The following is a 2,802-nucleotide window of genomic DNA, read 5'->3' as shown; positions in this document are numbered from 1 at the left end:
TAATTGTAGATGTTCCAAGTACGTTACTTATTAAAGGGTGACTCTGTGTAAGTAACCTAAGAAACGAAGAAAAATTCTTATTCAAAATGACTCCTTCTGTGTTATTTTAAAAACTGAACAAGTAAACACTTCAAAATTTGAGAGATTTAGGGTCTCACTAGAACGACATCGTAGCATCATTAAGACTCAACGCATTTCCTTTTAGCCGGAAGGGCCATCTTCCAGTAATTTGCCAAAATGATGAACACAAAGGGAAAGAGGGGAGGCACCTGATACATGTTCTCTAGGCCTTTTAGAAAAGACGGAGTTGTTCCTTTGGCCACATACACGCGAATCTACGAAAAAGGTGATATCGTAGACATCAAGGGAATGGGTGCTTTTCAAAAAGGAGTGCTCCGCAAATGTTACCACAGCAAAGCTGGAAGAGTCTACAGTGTTACCCAGCATGCTGTTGGCATTGTTGTAAACAAGGGCAAGATTTTTGCCAAGAGAATGAGTCTACTGAACCAGGCTGGTCTTGAACTCCCGACTTCAGGTGATCAACCTGTCTGGGCCTTGGCACTCTAAGAGCCAAGTAAGTTTCCTGAAACACGTGAAGGTAAATGATCAGAAAAATACGTCAAAGGGAGAGGTGTCTGAGTTCAACTGAAGCGCCAGCCTGCTCCACCCAGAGAAGCACTTAGTGAGAACCAATGGAGGGAGCCTGGGCTGCTGGAACCTATTCCCTATGAGTTCATGGCATAATAGGTGTCAAAAAAAAAATTCTGAACTGTACAAATGTTTCTCTTCATTGAGAAGTGTGGCGCCGCCCCCTCCCCTTAAAGAAATATTTAAACTACATTTTGTATCCAAAAACCTTGGTGCTCTGCTGTTAAGTAATACATTAATATGCGTTCTCTGAAAATATATAGCAATATATAGGAGTTTCAAATAACTGCATAAGCTAGATACTATCTGTGATATCATCTAGCACGATAGGAATTAATGTGTATTTTTTGCCTTTTAAAATATTGAACAGTTGATCCTGATCATTAGGTATTAAGCACTGCGAAGGATCCTGTCTGAATACAAATAAAACATAAGCCCGAGACCTTAAAAAATAATCCTTTTGTTTGAAATGATCAGAGAGAAAGACTTCACTTAAAAATAAATCTTAAACTTTCAGGAACCATTCAAGTTTAGTGTAAACTCTATTCTGAATATACAGAATTTTTGCTTTTGCTTGTTTTTGTAATCCTACGTGATTTGTATTTAAAAAGACTGGGTAAGATTAAGAAGACGGAGGAGCAAAGGGCTCAGATTCAAGACCTAATTAGCTTGTAGAATCACCAGCCTTTGATGGTGATGTGGAGATTAACAGGGAGGGACGGGCTAATATGAATCATGGCTCTTGGCTGTAAATCATCCATGATTACGTCCTTCACCAAAGTAAGAAAACAGGTTTGTAGGGAGGTAGAAGTCAGTTTCCAACAATTTGAGTTTGTGGTGTCCTGGAATGTCACCTGATACCTTGTAAGTAGTTCTGGATCTTTGGGTATGGAACTTGAGAAAGGAATCCTGGCTAGAGAGAGAATTCAGGGCAGTTTATCAGTGGCTAGCCTAGTAAAATCATCCTTGAGAATCACTGGTCTATTTAATCTGACCTATAAACTCACTTTTCTCTGTAGTTTAGAGGCATATTCAAACACTAATTACTCTGATATGATCCTCCCAACACATCACCTTATATATCCCCTATCCCCCAAAAGAAACTTGAAGGGAAGTCCTAACCATCTACCTAGTTCAAATTCTCTTAGAGCATGGCCCAGGGTAGGGAAGGTACGTTAGCCACGTGATTAACATTTCAGAAAGATACAATTCTGATTTTGCACGTTCACTTTGGTTGTTTTCACTATTGGTAAAGTACAATACTATTAACCATATTAATCCTCACGGCATTAGATAGGTACTATAATTCTATCCATTTAACACGAGAGAACAGGCGCAGACAGATTAAGGAACTTGCCCCAAGTCACACAGCTATTAACCAGGTGAGTGAGCCAAATTCAACCTAGTTCCAAGACCCAACCCCTTCACCCTACTTTGTTTGCTGTAGTTTTAGCCAGATTTTAAAGCATCCACAGCAAGTTAAATTCCCTTATTCCGCTCCCATTCCGTTTTCCCAGAATCCTTAGGGTATGGTATTACAATTTTCTGTACAAGTTTGAGGCTTTAACTCGTAGTCTTGGCCTGAGCCAGCAGATGATGACATTTTGTTTGGCAGACTAGACCCTCTAATATAACTCTACCCCTGCTTCGGGACCTGTTGCCCCTCAGCAGACCGGAAAAACAACAGTGCCCCGGACAGGAACACGCGGCGGCAGAGGGGTCCGGGGGCTCGTGGGGATCCCAGCCCGCCTTCCCCAGGCCCCTCCTCCTGGCCCAGAATGCACCCGGTTGAAAACAAAATCCCACGTGACTGGCTCTCCTCTCAGGCCATCATGGCGTCTCCCAGTGGGAAGGGAGCCCGGGCGCCGGAGGTTCCTGGCTGCGGGCCCCGGCCGCTCGCCCGGGACCTGGTGGACTCCGTGGACGATGCGGAGGGGCTGTACGTGGCTGTGGAGCGCTGCCCGCTGTGCAACACTACCCGCCGGCGGCTGACCTGCGCCAAATGCGTTCAGAGCGGCGATTTCGTCTACTTCGACGGCCGCGACCGGGAGAGGTACGGCGGCCGCCACGGCCCTATTGTTTCTTCTGCTGTGTGTTTTCCAGCCAGGCGGCCGAAGGCTGGAACCTGGGGCTCCCCGTCCGGGCACCAAATAC

At 44.8% G+C, this 2,802-nt stretch overlaps 1 protein-coding gene across 1 annotated transcript in view; it reads left to right on the top strand.

The window, feature by feature from the left end:
- Positions 1-2,457: 2,457 nt before the first annotated feature.
- ATG14 (autophagy related 14) overlaps positions 2,458-2,802 on the top strand; it is a 46,347-nt gene continuing 46,002 nt past the window's right edge. The window contains exon 1 of the mRNA XM_002824769.6: positions 2,458-2,701. Coding sequence (XP_002824815.1) covers positions 2,481-2,701 — 221 coding nt within the window. The 5' untranslated portion in view covers positions 2,458-2,480. The remainder of the gene's footprint in view (positions 2,702-2,802) is intronic.

Source organism: Pongo abelii, chromosome 15 (genome assembly GCF_028885655.2).
Source record: "Pongo abelii isolate AG06213 chromosome 15, NHGRI_mPonAbe1-v2.0_pri, whole genome shotgun sequence".
NCBI lineage: Eukaryota > Metazoa > Chordata > Mammalia > Primates > Hominidae > Pongo > Pongo abelii.
Note: the sequence above shows the minus strand (reverse complement) of the source record. Positions and strands in the feature narration are given on the sequence as shown.